The sequence below is a fragment of the Cuculus canorus genome, chromosome 12 (assembly GCF_017976375.1).
Source record: "Cuculus canorus isolate bCucCan1 chromosome 12, bCucCan1.pri, whole genome shotgun sequence".
NCBI classification, from domain to species: domain Eukaryota; kingdom Metazoa; phylum Chordata; class Aves; order Cuculiformes; family Cuculidae; genus Cuculus; species Cuculus canorus.
In genome coordinates this window covers 21,204,527-21,218,549 of record NC_071412.1, presented here as the reverse complement: position 1 = coordinate 21,218,549, position 14,023 = coordinate 21,204,527, and the positions used below count along the sequence as shown (strand labels likewise).

Below are 14,023 nucleotides of genomic sequence, written 5' to 3'. Positions count from 1 at the left end.
GGCTGAGAAGGATGGTAGCTCTTCAGGCCTCTGCAGATAGAGAAACCGCTAGTACCGGCAGTTCTGTGAATGATACCATGAGATTCTCTTGCTCTTCAGCCTGCCAACACAAAGCTTTCACTGTTACTTACAGTACTGATATGTCCAGATTTTCCTTGTCGGACATTATTGATGGCTGTCAAACGGCTGCCTGTTTTACGGGGTTTTATTTGTAGCTTTCTTTAATACCTCAGTAATACTTTTCTGGTGAGTGCTTGTAGGATGCGCACCTTCTTCCTCTGGATTTTGAAAACAAGTCTGCAAAGGTAATGGAAGCGCATTTAATTGTGAGCATTACTTTTGGTAGCGTTGGGATGCTTTTTTCTGGACTCATGCTAAATGTTCTTATAACTTGTGCTGCACTAGACTCATTTTTTAGGGGGCGTGGGGGGGAGCCCCTTAAATGTGTTATGGAACAAATTGCACGTGAGGCCACTAAAAAGCAAAAATGTGTTGTAATTCAGTCAGCTGTACTGTTCCATCAGACTTGTTTGGGCTGACTTCCAAGTGCAAACTTCAGATACTACAGTTGTGTGTGTTTCGATGCTTATGGCTTGCTTACATGAGAAGCTCACATTTCATCTTGGAAAAAGTGTGTACCCAGGTCTTGTAGCAGTGGGAAAAAAACCCAAACCTTGAAAATGTGGTTGTAGTGCATCCTAAAAATCAAGAAGACTGAAGTACCTCTAAGATACTGCTTTTGAAAATTATTTCAGAGTATTACTAATGTTTGTGTTCAATTCTCCTGATGCAATGATGTGTACTGCGTAGGTATGTGGGACTGTAGGTTGTTTGAGATAGCGATATTAAGCTACCCTTTACCTAATGCTTTGCAGCAGCCTTCCCTTTATTTCAGAGAAGTTAAACCCTGCAGAAACCTTGCACTTGTGTTGCAGTGCTGTTGGTCTCAGTATTTAAGTATATATATCAATAATGTGCACTATGAATATCATAATGCATGTTGTGTCCTTGATCTTTTGAGAGTAGATATGGTTTGGGAGCACTGACTCCGAAGTTGCAGGGCGCTTCGGAAAATGGCACTGGTATGGTGAAATGTACCTGCACGCCGATAGTTGGTACATGTTCGTGGAACCTGCAGGTGTTCAATTTGTGATGTATTCATCAGGGTTGGGCAGGTACAATATGTCCACAGTTTGCCATGTAGTTGCGAGATGTGAAGCAGAGGTGGCATGGGAAAGAGCTTTTAAGTATGTTTTTTCTTTATTGCCTCCTAACAAGTTAAAGTTGTTTTTTAAGAAGAAAGTCATGCAGCAATCCTGAAACTACACTGCTGATTTATCCGAGGCTCAGAAAAGACCTTGAGTTGTCACAAAAGTGACCTCTGGGTGCTTGACTTGCAGATCTCAGTAACACCCGATGTTTGGGCTGCTGGTGGTGAGGAGCATCCAAGGGCGAGAATGTGGTACAAAACCCAAAAACGGAGTGAAGTTCTGCTCTTGGAAGAACTTAACTTTAGCAGTGAGATTACATGAGTTTTGATGTGCACCTTCCCCATCGAGAGCCAAGGGCCTGGCTCAAGTAGGGCAAGGCTGTGGGAGCACTTCTGCTGTTGATGTGTTTTGGTTTTTTTTATGGAACAAGGAACATATTGGAGCTGATATGCCGCAGTGTGAACAAATATGCAACGGGGGGGAAAGCCAGCTAAGTGGGATTTCTGTTATCTTCCTTGCTTCTTTTTGAACTTTGTCACTCTTCAAGTAAGTTTGGTCTCTTGTCAATTAAAGCCTTAACATTGCTGTAGAATGTGAAGCATAAAGAGACAAGGTAACAGATGGGGAAAGACTTTAACTTCTATGCTAATTATTTCCTTCAGTCTGTAACCTTTTGTTATTTTCTTAGGATATGTTAGGATCAGAATGTAGAAGCTCAGTGGAGCTCCTTTCTGTACCCCAAGGAGCATGGAGCGCTGCAGTAATAAAGGGGTGAGGTAAAGGTTGTGTAAACTTGAGTGAATTTTTGGTTTGCAGACTGGATTGTCAAGTTATAGTTTTGACTCTTGCAGGTTTTAAGTTGAAATACAATTGGAACAACTTTGAAAAAGGGAGAAGCTTGTGCTTGTTTGAGGGCCTTGGCTTTGCAAAGTATCCGTTCTTAAATATGGTTCCAAGTAGCTGAAAGATGCGGTTCTGGTATAAGCCCAACATATTTTGAAATTGCTCTGATCGTTTCTGCCCTCACAGTTTTTTTGCCTGCTTGGGAACGTGCATTCCGGAGTGGTGATGAATGGACATGATGCAGTTTTGGTAAAGAATATAATGCTGCATCCTTGATTTACTTGAAGTTGTGGGAAGAGAAGTTTAGTGTCATGTGGTTAAAACTGCTGGTGAGGCAGTTTGTTCTACTTAAATGAGTTTCTTTTTAATTTGTGATGTAAATACAAAAGTAGCTTTGTGACCATTTTTAAGGTTTAACTTTGGCTTTCTGAGTGTGCCTTTTTTTTTTTTCTTTGATTGAATTGTGCTTTGAGTTATACTTTAGCTTTCTTAACACCTTAAATGCTCAGTTGGGGAAGTAAAGGTGACATTTACACTGCAGAGAAAAAACCTTGAAGCTATTTGATCTGAAAGATTGTTATTTTTGGTAATTCTGTACTTATAAAACTTTGTATGCAAATTTAGGAAGTTTTCTGTGAAATTAAATGTCAGTTCACCCGCACTGGTTAGAGTAATTGGAAGTCTACCAAATGACTCTTGCTGAGAAGGGAAGAGGGCATTTTACTGGTTTTGAAGTGCACGGTTCACTTTGTGGGCGTAGAGGCAATGTGCTGCGAGGGAGCTCTGGTCTGGTCAACAGCTAGTGCTCTTGAGCATGGTAGCTGGTTCCCTTGTCCTTTTGCCCTGCTTTGATGTGCAAACAGGAAAGAAAAAATCCTAACTGTACGTCTGTAGGGTGGGATGGAAAAAGGCATGATGGTTATGTAAATCTGAATGCCTACCAAGTTTTAATTTGAAGCCTGTGTAAAGCCTCTTGTCCAGTAATTACTCTGTCATTTTGTTCTGGTGACAGTAGCCAAAGTCTCTCCTACCCTGGCTTCAGAAAAGGAAGGAGGGAGACTGGATGTTGTCTCCTGACTTGGAGTTAGAAATTGGTAGGGTAGTTATTCAGGCTGGGATTCATGGGAATTCAGATTTATTTGGAGCTGGCGTAGGGATGCAATTTGCAAAAGAGAAAATACAAACCCCACAAAACACTGTTTTTTGTTAGACTTGCTTTTCTTAGCTTAAGCTTAATGTATGGTGATATGCATCCATCTTCTTAAGAGGTCAGCAAGTTGGAGAAGGTTGCAAACCACTGGTATAGTGAAAGGCAACTGTGGGATTGCTGCTAGTAGGAAGTCCAAGAGGAGGATTGTAATCGGGGAAGCTGGTGGTGCAGAGCGGTATCTAAGGCCTGTTTTTATTGCCTCTTGTCCAGGCTTGGCTCACCAATGGAGCGGGTTTCATTGCTGCTTTTTTAAGATGATGTTTCTGGCTTGCTTTGGAGGCAGGAGCATCCCTGTTGCTGCTGAGTGCCCTTTTAAGGGAAAGTGTGGAGATGCCTTGCTGGTTCTTCTTTGCTTGCTGATTCTTCTGGAGCTGCTGCTGTTTTCTCTTGCGCTTGTTAGTGTCTATGGCTCCTGAAGAGAATGAAGTCGATCACTTGGAAAAAGGATAATAAATTGGAAGGTAGAAAAAACATATTTGTAAATCTTACTTTGGTAACAATGAATCATCTTTTGTCTTCCAAAACCAAACAGCAGTATCTTTCAGATGTGTAATGGTGTAGCCAGGATTAAGTTTCAACCCAATCCCACTCCAGCTGGCTGTGAATCAGCAGTTGGTACCGGCTAAGGCAGCTAGGGTTATGGAAGTGGCTGTACTTGTGTTCATATGTGGGTGATGTTTCTACATTTGCAGTCAAGGAATAAGCCACCAGAGAAGACTTCTATTTTTATTTTATTGGGTTCTCTTCTTGCTATCTACTTTTTTACCTCAGGAAAGCCATCACCAATGCCAGGCTGATTCCTTGTTTCAGTCCAGAGTAGCTTTGCAGTAAAGGAGATACTCTGCTGGAGGATGAGAATAGCCTTAAGCTTAGGCTTTTGCTTCTCCTTAACCCTGAAGATGCTGTTCTAACAATTTCACTGGTTCACATAGTAGGGTTTGCTTAAAGTCCTCTGGCTGCTATACCTTCCCTCTGCAACACTGTTGGATGCCTGCTCAGCTGCTCCACACGGTGATGGAAATAACCCATCCTTTTTCTTGGATCCTGCGTACCCCTTTCTGTCACTTTTTGAAACTGAACTTTCACAATCACTTCAATTTTTCTTATTAGTAGTGTGTAATTTTAATCAATGTGTTACATAAACGCTAAACAAAAGAGTGCAACGGGTTGTTGATAACGAAGCAGTTAAATGAGCTATCGGATGTGCTGAATGCTCCTTGGAATGCGGGAGTTCATCTGTAGGATCTGCAAGCTACTGAGTGCACTGTAATGGCTTGGTGTAAAGAAGACTCTTGCCATGTCTCTTCTCCTGTACTGTATTGTTCAGAATTTAAATAGTAATAGCATTAGCTAATATTTCTCAATGTTTTTTTCACTGTACGTCTTCAGCTTATAACATTAGCTGATTTCAGTTCCGTCAGTGCTATGTTATTCCGTTTTGTAATTGGATGCGAGGACAATTGTTGCATGGTAATTTTTGTTCTTCGTCACTTAGCTAATAGTTAACGTGTTGGCTTTAGAAAGGAAGCTTTTCAGGAAGAAAATCCTGGAGCAGGCTCATGTTGTGCATGTAAGTAGGGAGACATGGAGACAATTGAAGTGTCAAAGCATACTGGATTGTGCCTGCTTAAACAGATGCTTCTTCACCTTCAAGGTGCATGTTTTGGAAAGCTAAGTAAATTGAGTGCTCCTTTTCATGGTGAAGTAATACAAAACTAGACATCGTTAATAGGATGGACATAGTCTCTTTTGCTAAATAAAAAAATGGTGTTTTCCACTTCTCATTCTTGCTTGCTAAGGAAGTTCAGGAATGTTTTCCTTGCTATTGGCCTGAATAAGCCTTTTGGGCGCTTTGACATTAATCACTGCTGCAGTGTTTGTTACCTTGTCCTCCCGTCCAAATCGCCTGCCCACCTCTGACCAGCAGGCTATTGCAATGCTGCTCCAATGCTCCTTCCTTCTCTCCCAATGACTTCTTGTACTTTTCTTTTCTTCTTCTCTCAGCTTACAAGCACCGTGCTTTAAAAAAACAACACAAAACCCTGTTGTGTTTTCTGATACACATTTTCTTAACCAAACTCTTTATTACTCAGTCACTAACAACTTTCTAAACAAAGAAGTTATTCTTTTTCAAAGAGTTGTAATATTTAACATTAGTCACCATCTCCTCCTCTTTATATTCCTGCATTTCTGTGTTCTTGGCCTCTAACTTACTTCCTTTGAATGTGTAAAGTTAATGCGAGCTTAGAGTTGTAATGTGTTCTGCAGATGCTTTAGCAGCCTTGTGACTGCTGAAATTGAATCTTCTTAACTGACAGCTACCCAAATTGGGGGTGGGGAGAAATGCCATCTGTGTGTGTGATTGTTCAGGGTAGGGAAGGACACTTAACCCCCAAGTTCTTGCTAAGAGCGGTTGGTTGAGATGCAGAGGAAGAAATTATGTAACTAAAAAAGAAGTAGCACTACAGTGACTTAATTCTTGATACTGATATTGGGCGGGGGGAGAGGGAAACCTCTGGGGAAAAAAATCTGTGGAGTTGTGGAACTACAAAAGTCTTGTCAGCTGTTTCTACCAGGCAAGAGGTAAGTGTGTGTGTGTGTTTGGACTACCTGCGTTTTCAGATGTTAATTTCAGAAGAATTTGTTAAACTAACCATAAAATGTATCCTTTTGTTGTGGTTGTGTGGGATTTAAAAAACTAAGCTTACCAACCAAAAAACCCCCTAACACTTTAAGGACAAATTAACCTATGTTGTGCTGTTTTATTGTCAAGCTGTAACTTGAACTGTGTTGCATGGCTCTTACATGTGTATTTGGTCTGATGGATATTTGAAAGCTTTGAGTTGCATCTTAGGAAAAACAACTCTGCTCTGTCTTAATGGGATATTGCTGCCTATCCTGAGGCTCTCATTGGACAGATCTTCAGACTGTAGTGATTTAAAATTGACCCAGTGCAGTGCTGCTTGGAAAATAGGTTATGATTTTCTGGACTGGGAACAAGGTAAGAGGTGTTCCAAGTTACGGTGAGGTGCTTTAATGCTTTGGTTGCTGCTCTGGTGTCTGACTTGATGTTGGTAATTTTTTAGTGGCCATGTCTTATACTTGCATGCGTTTTGGCTTTGTATTTTTAAATTAAAGAGAAATTGTCAGGTGCATAAGCCTGATTTAGGTTTCTTATATAAAACTAATACAGTATGATTTTTTGGTTCTCTGTGGTACTGATACTGTGCTCTTCTCCTCCCCCAAGGGAAAAAACAGACTGGAAGAACTCCAACTGATGTTCTTAACTGACTGATAAAATGGTAACTCTGAGCTGTGTGTAGGAGCAGGGATGGAGGCTGTATCTGCAGTTGGATGATTAAATTTGGTTTCAGGAGTGTGCTGGAAATGTGACTTGCATAGAATCAGAGTAATTAAAGTTGGAAGGGACTCCAGAGATCAGCTAGTCGAACCCTGTTCCCAAAGCAGTTCTCACTAAATCTGTTTTATGGAATAACTGTAGAGCAGCAAGGTCAAAGAGAGCTCTGGAGATCATCTCATCTAGTTCAGCCCCTTGCTCAAAGCAGGGTTGGCTAGAGCAGATTGCCCAGGATTTTGTCCAGTTGAGTCTTGAACACCTTCAGGAATGGAGATGCACAGCCTCCCTGGGCTGCCTGCACCCCTGTTGTGACCACTCTGTGGTTTTAAAACAAAGCAACCAAGCAGGTAATATCTGCTTGGAATTTCTCATTATGAGTAGTGACATTGCTGAGAAGCCATGGTCACTGCTGTGTAGAGTTAATGAGCTTTGCTTATATACTTCAGCATAGCTTGTTTGACTTCGATTGGAAGCTGTAGTTGGAGCTTTTCTGTTAACAGAGCTGGCTTACAGACTGCCACGAGCAGCTGCTGGCGGCTCAGTTGAGGTGAATTGATGGGGAACTGATACAGGTAGAAATGGCCACATGCACCACCGTAACACTTGTGCAAGCGTAATATGAGAGAGAGAAGTACTTTTGCAGAAACCAGTAGGAGGCCATGTGTGCTGCTTAAGCAGTTACTTGTGCTAAAAGAAGTGCTTTTCAGGTTGCATCCTGAGATTTAAAGAATTAACATTTACTGAGTTTCTTGAAGATCTTAACTTTGAAATGGTTTGGGGGGAAAAAAAAAATCAGATCTGAGCTCAAGTTGGTCTGTCTTTATCGAGAAGGTAAATAATTTCAGCTACATATTAAAAACTGAAATCCAATTTTGGAATTTTCATATCCTAATAATAACGACTTGGGTCAGTTTGGCAGAGAATGAACTTAAACACAAGAAAATAAAATGAAAAGCAAAGTGCAGACTATCTGTGCTTCCCTGTGGCGACCGCATCACTTGGAAGGAGGAGAAGCATGGCTTACCACTTTGCTTCTTAGCCTTTCTGTTCTGTTCTGATTTTGGTTCCCGTTTTCTAGTGTACTGGCCTGGAGTAGTGATCTGTGAAATGCCGCTTCCCAGCACTTTGGAGCTTGTGATCCTACATGATTTCACTGCCAGCTGGAAAGCAAAATGGAAAGAAGCAAAACAGACAAGGATCCCAAACTCTAAAGTAGAGTTTTCCCACGCCTTAGAGAGCATGAAGCTTGTAGGCTTTGCTTAACTGCTGGCCCATACTGTCACCGGGGTGTTTGAGTGGTACTCCTCACCTGAAGTAACTTGACCTAAGATCATTTGGGATGCAATATACCCCTACATTTTTGCATACTGTTCTCATTTAGGGCTTTTATAGAAGGAAAGTTGACTTTTTTTTTTTTTGATATTGAGCAGCAGCAACAACAGAATGGCTTTATGACCCTGGGAGATCGGAGTGCTGTCTGTAATGTGTGAGGCTTGGACTTGAGAGGCCTTTCTGGATAAGCAAGTCATGCTAGAAAAAGTTGGGCATTACATAGGAAGAGTTAAATACTGAGCTTTTTTTTTTTCTTTTCAGTTTGCAGAGAGTAGTGCCCAGAAGTTGGAGCAAATATATCTGAGCAAAAAGGTCTTGCACAAAAATTCAGCAGGAGAGCTAGCAGAAGGGGCATTTTTAAATGTATGCAGTGTGTGTGTGTTCAAAATACAGCAAGTAATCTTAGGAATTTTGGAGCAGGAAGCAGTGGAAACTGTATTCAATAAGCAGTAACCCATGGAGCAGCATGTGGTTGTGGAAGCCTAGGGAGAATTGAGCAGAATGGTGAAACAGTCTAGCAATTATTAAGTATATATGTAAGTTTAGTCTTAGTTTTTCATCTCAGGGTTGCTATTCATGATGTAGAGATGACTTCTATTGTCCAGGTAGTAGGTATGTACTATTGTAGTAGGGGCTTTGTACTTCTACAGTGATCCAAGTAAAATTTATTTCATTTTATTAGCATGCAGTGTTGTGAATGCATTATGTTGCCTTTTTTAACTTTGATTGCACATTCTCATCTTAAGACCAGCTTTAATAGCAATATCTTTATTAATACAGGCTTTTTATGAGGTGGCCTGTTGAATTTAGGCAAGTGTTTTGGAGGAGTGAAATGCTTGATGAGAGGAGTGAAAAAACAACTAAACAGATGTGTGCTGAACCTGTGACTTTGTTGGTGTCACTTCCATGGATGTGCTTTCAGACAGGAAAGGTGTACATCAGGTACACATTGCATCAGGTGTTCATTGTTTGTCTCTGCAGGAGTCCCCAAGCTGCTCTATCTGAACTCTTAGGTCTTTTCTCAAACATACATTCAGAGAAAGTCTTTCCTCCTCACAAAGAGTGATGATCATGTTAAAACGAGGATGGACGCTGCTGGCAAAGTCTATTCCAGATTCCACAGTTCTTTGGGCAAACAGCCAGGTTCAGCAGTGTGCCATTGGCCATGTTTATTCCACCTGGGAGTACCCTGCTCTTTGCCTGGCTACGCTTTGCTGTAGTAGTTGGCTTCCAGTATTTGAAATAGCTCAGATGTCTCTAAGGTGCTCTGTAGAGTAGGTATGGCTATTGTGTGTGATGTATAAATACTGTGGAATACAAGGGTGTCGTTTCATTTGACAAAATCAGTCTGATAATAGGATTCTGTTCTCATTGTGCTAATTGGAGGGGAACAGCTGTTAAAAAAATAGGGTATTTTTTTATCTTTTAGTCAACTGGAGGCTTTTATGATAAGACAGTTTGTGGGAATTTGTTGGGATTTAAGGTGACTGTAATTTAACGAGGCAAGGACAAAAGTGAGTGCCAGTAGGAAGTCATCTTGGTCAGTGTTGGAAACACCCACTGCTCCAGCTGAGTGCTGAAAGATGGTGTGTGTAGGGAAATGACCTCTTAATTCCCTGCTCCAGGCTGGCTGAGGAAGAGTCAGTTTTCTTTCCTGAACTTCCTCAGGAAGCTGTTTATTTTGGATATTGACTTCGATTTTTTTTTTTTTTTTTAAGTGAATGATAAATATTCCCCCCCAGCCAACCAACCAGCCTGCAGAAATTCTTGTAACAGTTGCAGATGCTGATTGTTACGGTAAGCACTTGGAATTCCAGTTCCCACAAGTGCCATCAAAATATATTGATTTTGCATTTAACCTTTAAAACTTTAAAGTTTGGTAGTATCCTACTGCTGAAGTGGACTTCCCCAAGAATAATTGAGAATTAATTTTAGAAGCCAAATAGAAATACAGCAAGATAGATAAGGCGTGTGGCTGTCTGGTGTGTCCTTCTGAAGAAGTGAATCTAAATAAAAACCGGGTTCCCTCTTTCGATACAGCTCCTTACCAGATCTACTCTCTCTTCTCTTTTTTTTCATGTCTTGAATAAGAAAACTTTTCCTCGAGGTTATGATTTTACCAGGACAATTAGGAATGTTTTTAGATGTTGGCATTTTATTGGAAGTAAGTTGTACACAAAAGCTACATCACTGGGCTGCAAGCTTTGTGCAGAGGCAGTGTTCTTTATATGGTTGAGTTGGGGACCTCGTTGTTCAGTTTCTTGCAGTTCACTTGCTGTGGTTGGAAGGGTTAGAGCAGAGACTTGGATCTGTCACAGGCAGCTTTTCTCTCTATTGTGTTTTTCCGAGAACAGAAACAATATGCCCCCTGAGGTGGCAGAAGTAGTTGCTTCATTTTATTGTCTGCAGGACAGCTATCAATGCTGATCCGCAAAACCGGATTTGTAAAGATACTTGAAGTACTTCAGTGCTTCCCACAGTAGGTAGGTTACTCTTTGGCTGGTTGGAGGAAAATCAGTCAATCTGCATGCTCTAAGGTAGATACCTAAATGTGATATTCTCTGAAATTTACTAATCTGATTGTCCTTAGTGAGAAATGTGTGTAACAGCAGTAGATGTTTAATGCTTACTGTTTATTTTTAGGAAATTAATGTTGAATTTTACTGAGAAATCAGGTGACTGAAATTTCTTTGACCTCATGTCAAAACTTGATCACAATTGAGCAAAAAAATTGCTTAAGATGGAATTTGTCCTTCTTGACACACTTCTTACAAAAAGCAGTTCAGTTAAAGCAAGAAACACTATTTTTCTAGTAAAGTCCTGCTAGACTTGGAAAGAAACAGTGTGGAACTATTGTTGATGAATGTAGAGAAGCATAGGTGATGTAGTTTCTGGAGTTCATGAAGTTCAAGTGCTGACAGCTGTCCACTTGCATTTCAAAGCTACTTACGGGTCTCCAACAAGTTACTCTGGCCCTAGATTGTAGCATCTTTGTGTTCTGTTTGTATTTCTCGGTTCCTGCCAAGTCGACTTGATTCCCCCCTCAGTTAGTGATCATAACGTCATTCGGGGTACCAAGCTGGGCACGAGCATTCAGCAGGGTTGGCATTGTTCCTGCAGATCTACACTGTCTGCCCCCCCCCGCTTTAAAAGCAGTGTTTGTTTCTAGAAATGTGGAATTTAAGTCTTTACAACATTCCTGAAATTCAAATGTTACGTGAAAAAATAAAGCACTGAGTATGGTCTTAAGAGCAGCATGACAACAAGGACCTGGCGGCACAAGCTAGTTCTTCTGCCTCAGTTGTCAGTGCTTAGAAGGGTGAGTACCTTCACAGGTCTTCATCAGACTTCTGTCTTCTGTGAGTGAATACAGACCAACTCATCGAAGCAGTTTATGTCAAAGCCAACAACTCGCCTCAGGCTGCCTTTGAACCGTTTTCAGTGTTCTTGATTGGACTGTTTGGGCATGCAGAAAGAATGAAAATAACTTATTACTTAGTTTGTTATCTAACTAATGGATATTTGATGTTTCCAAGTTTTCTGAATTTGACATGAACGTATTAGTAAAATCTAGAGGGGGTGATAGCAATAGATGAGCAGAGGAGATGGCGTGAGCAAGACAGTGGAGAATAAGAGGCAAAGAAAGTGGGAAGACGTGAGCTTCTGCACGAGGGTAAAAGACGTTAAAAATGGCAGTTCCAGGCCGCTGCGTTCTACAGGGGCTGGTGAGTTCACAGGGGTAGTGTTTTCAAGGTTTGTCTTGGGTTTCTTTGTGAGCTAGTAAGGCTTCTCACAAGTTTCGGAAGCATGTTGCATAGGTCTTTTCCTTTTTTCTTAGTCACTGCTTAGCTGTTTCTGTTGTCTTATCCCGCTCTGGCTCTGGGATTGCCAGTTCTCTCAGGTGCAGTGGGAACAGTGCTTAGCTGGGTGACTCAGGGTTTATCCATCTTCGCCACATCCAGAAGCAGGCGGTGTGTTTGCACCGTGCCCTGTGGACTGAGCTCCAACAGGAAGGCACAGGAAGAGCTATTGAAATCTGGTAGCTGGTTAGCCAAGCAGCTCGGACTGTGCTGTGCGAAAGGGGTTCCCACTGCTGATGGAGTGCTACACTTGCCTGGCATTGCCGGGACAAGTGCAATAAGTGGGCTAGTCAGCCTAACTTCTTCGATAATTGCTGATAGAAAGGAGGCAGCCTATTTCAATTAAAAAGTAGATTGCAATTTTTGCAGTCCTTGATTGGATTCCTGTTGCACCTTTTTTCTGAATAGGTGCTACTTGGATTGTTTTTTTTCTTCTAGAAGCTTACTTGCAGAGATAATTCTTCACTTGTTGATGAGGTGTTTAGCCTGAAAAGCTCTTGCCAAGAATAAGACAGAATGAGAGCATCAGAAATAGGGAGGAAAATCAGTATTCATTAACAGTTTAGCAAGCAAAATGTTCTGTTCTGTTTCAAAGATAGCTTTGTGTATGTAAATCGTTACTGTTGGTAATATATATTTGGCGTGCTTTTAAAAAGCCGGAGAGAGAGAATCTAATTGTGGGGCAGAGTTGAATCAATTTGTAACGCAAAGGAGCAACATTTGGTACTGAAGGAGGAGGAAGGTGTGTTTAAATTAAATATATCCCAATTAAGTTGCACTAACTTTCAGAAGTGAACCCTGAAAGAGAAATAAGCACAAACATAGCACATCCTAATTGAAATTGGAGCACAAACAACACCGTTGAAATTGGAGCACAAAATGTGGAGGAGGAAAACCTGCAGGTTTTTAGGGTCATGAAAGAACTCGCTCTTTAAACCTAGTTGTAAGTTATGATACTGTGAGATGGGATAAAGCTTTCAGAGGTGCTGATGGTGAGAGTAAACACTCCTGCTGCTCTCTTCTTTTAAAATACGGAACTGGGGTGTAAGTTAGGACTACTTTGTATTGTAGTGGCTGAGTTACTGTAACCAAAACAAATTAAGAGTAAAGTAGATTATTATTAAAAAAAAAAAAAAAAACAGCATTCCCATATTGCAGAGATGTTCGTGTTCTGATTTTGTTCTTTAGTTGGTGGATTGTTTGCTTATGAGAGGGGAGAAACACTGAGCACTCCCTCTGGAAGAGTAAAAAATGTCACAGCAGGACAGCAGGAGACTTCATGCTGTTCATTCTCAATTTCCTGCTGCCTTTCTGCCTGTTTTCAAGCCTTTGGCTCTGGTAGTTTTTCCGTCCTCTTGCCATCTTCCCCTTTCCAAATGTTTGCTTATTGTGGCACATTAAGTAGCGCAAGTGTCTGCAGTTTTAAGTAGAAATGCAGGTATGTAAATATTGTCATAATGTTACTGTTTAATCTGGTTCCCTTAGAGGACCTTGTTTATTTCTGCAGTGCTACTGTTCACCAATGGAATTAGCCTGTGCTAAACTGAGCACGTTAAACGTGACCTGTATGCATAATAGATTACAGTACCTGTGCTACTCTAGAGCCGGGCACTCGTGAATTTGTGGTTATCTGCGTATAGTTACAAGCAAAAGGAGAATTTTATGGAAGTATGAAGTATCTAAGTTAGGATATAAATACAGTTGGTCACAGTGGAAAACTGAAAATGAGCCTTGGATCAGCTTCATTTACTGGACACTTGATGAGCAACCCAGAAAGCTTACATCAGACGTGCTTCTTGTAGTCCTTCTCTTTATAACTTGTATTTGATGAAATACAGAATAATTAGAAATGTATTTTGCGTATTTTTCCCCCTGCCTCCCTTCCATAGGAGCACAGGAAGTTCAGATGTGACATAAAGACAGGAAATCTGTAACAAATGAGCCAGCCCTACTTCTCTGTAGCTATTCCATGTGAATATTGGTGTTACTTTTGAGTGTATGTTTCTATTTGTAGCATTGTATAGTTGTTTAGTACAGCTATCCACAGTGAAGTCTAATCTTTGGGTTCTTTTTCCTCCTTAGAGCACAACAATGGAAGAAACGGCTATATGGGAACAACACACGGTGACTCTTCACAGAGTAAGTTCATACAATTGGTTGTGTGTGCCTGATGCAGGATACTGGTAGCTTTTGAGAACAATAGGAAAAA

At 41.0% G+C, this 14,023-nt stretch overlaps 1 protein-coding gene across 14 annotated transcripts in view; it reads left to right on the top strand.

Annotated features, from left to right (window-relative positions):
• The window catches only part of TJP1 (tight junction protein 1), a 187,064-nt gene that overhangs the window by 132,490 nt on the left and 40,551 nt on the right, over window positions 1-14,023 (top strand). For all 14 annotated transcript variants that reach the window (XM_054078158.1, XM_054078160.1, XM_054078156.1 and 11 more), the window contains one exon: window positions 13,897-13,953. In XM_054078158.1, the coding sequence (XP_053934133.1) occupies window positions 13,897-13,953 (57 nt within the window). The remainder of the gene's footprint in view (window positions 1-13,896; window positions 13,954-14,023) is intronic.